Source organism: Plasmopara halstedii, assembly GCF_900000015.1.
Source record: "Plasmopara halstedii genome assembly, contig: Scaffold_2061, whole genome shotgun sequence".
Taxonomy (NCBI): Eukaryota; Oomycota; class Peronosporomycetes; order Peronosporales; family Peronosporaceae; genus Plasmopara; species Plasmopara halstedii.
In genome coordinates this window covers 712888-713960 of record NW_020188969.1, presented here as the reverse complement: position 1 = coordinate 713960, position 1073 = coordinate 712888, and the positions used below count along the sequence as shown (strand labels likewise).

General features: G+C 51.5%; 1 protein-coding gene across 1 annotated transcript in view; it reads right to left on the bottom strand.

The window, feature by feature from the left end:
* Nucleotides 1-949: 949 nt before the first annotated feature.
* Nucleotides 950-1073, bottom strand: part of PHALS_02671 (tubulin alpha chain) — a gene marked incomplete at both ends in the record, with an annotated part of 1199 nt that continues 1075 nt past the window's right edge. Inside the window, one exon of the mRNA XM_024717096.1 lies at nucleotides 950-1001. Coding sequence (XP_024582629.1) covers nucleotides 950-1001 — 52 coding nt within the window. The remainder of the gene's footprint in view (nucleotides 1002-1073) is intronic.

Below are 1073 nucleotides of genomic sequence, written 5' to 3'. Positions count from 1 at the left end.
CGTGGACGAAGCTTCGTCCTGAAGATAGCAGAGGCTGCATGTGTAGGCAGGTTTTTTTGAATCTGGTAAAACCAGGTCCACGACCTCAAAGCTTTCTACTTTGCCTCTTCCTTTTTCATCTGCATATTGTTTCTGCGGGTCTTGGCTATCGCATCGCGAACGTGTCGTAGGACACTCAGTCTGGTAGACAAGAATTCATCGACTTTTTTACGGATGGTGAGGGGGATGATATCAGCTAGCCGTTCGGCTATTCCCCCCCACCAAGCCTTGAGCCATGGGATGGCGGCGTTAGCGGGACGCGAGGGTGAATTAGCCCGTTCACGTAATACGGCGTGTAGCCGGTAGACGAATGCACTGCATTGTTCAGTGCAAACTCTACGAGTGGCAACATGGCGCTCCAGCGACTCGGCGTCTCAGCGCGGACGCTGCGAAGAACGTCTTCGACGACGCGATTCACCCTTTCGGTTGGACCATCGGTCTGCGGATGATCCGCCGTCAACATATCTGACTTGGTGCCGAACACCTTACAGATAGTCGACCAAACTTTTCCCGTGAAACGGGGGTCTCTATCAAAGACAATCGACTCTGGGAGTCTGTGTTGTCGAAAAACACGATCTACAAACAGCGTTGCTTTACCGACTCCGTCAATGGTCTCTGGCACCGCCGCCAAATGAGCCATCTTGCTCAACCGGTCGACAAATGCCACGACACCCGTGTTGCCCACCAAATGTTTCGGTAGGCCAAACACAAAGTCCAAACCCATGGGCTGCCAGCACCCAGTGGGTACCGGTAAGCTGGCCAGCGACGCAGCCGCATTTGGAGAGGGTGTTACCCGCTGACACGTCTCACACGTGCGCACATAGGTGCTCGTCCATTTATACAACTTGGGCCGCCAATAGTGGTGAGTCACAGAGTTGTACTACGTTTTCTCATAGAGAATGCGGCATTTTTAATCCTTATCATGAGGAACCTCAATTCGTGGTGTATCCGATGAATCGGTGCTATAGCATAGCAACCCATCATTCAAAGAATATCGAAGCAAACGTGCACGCAATCTTTTTGACAATTTCTTA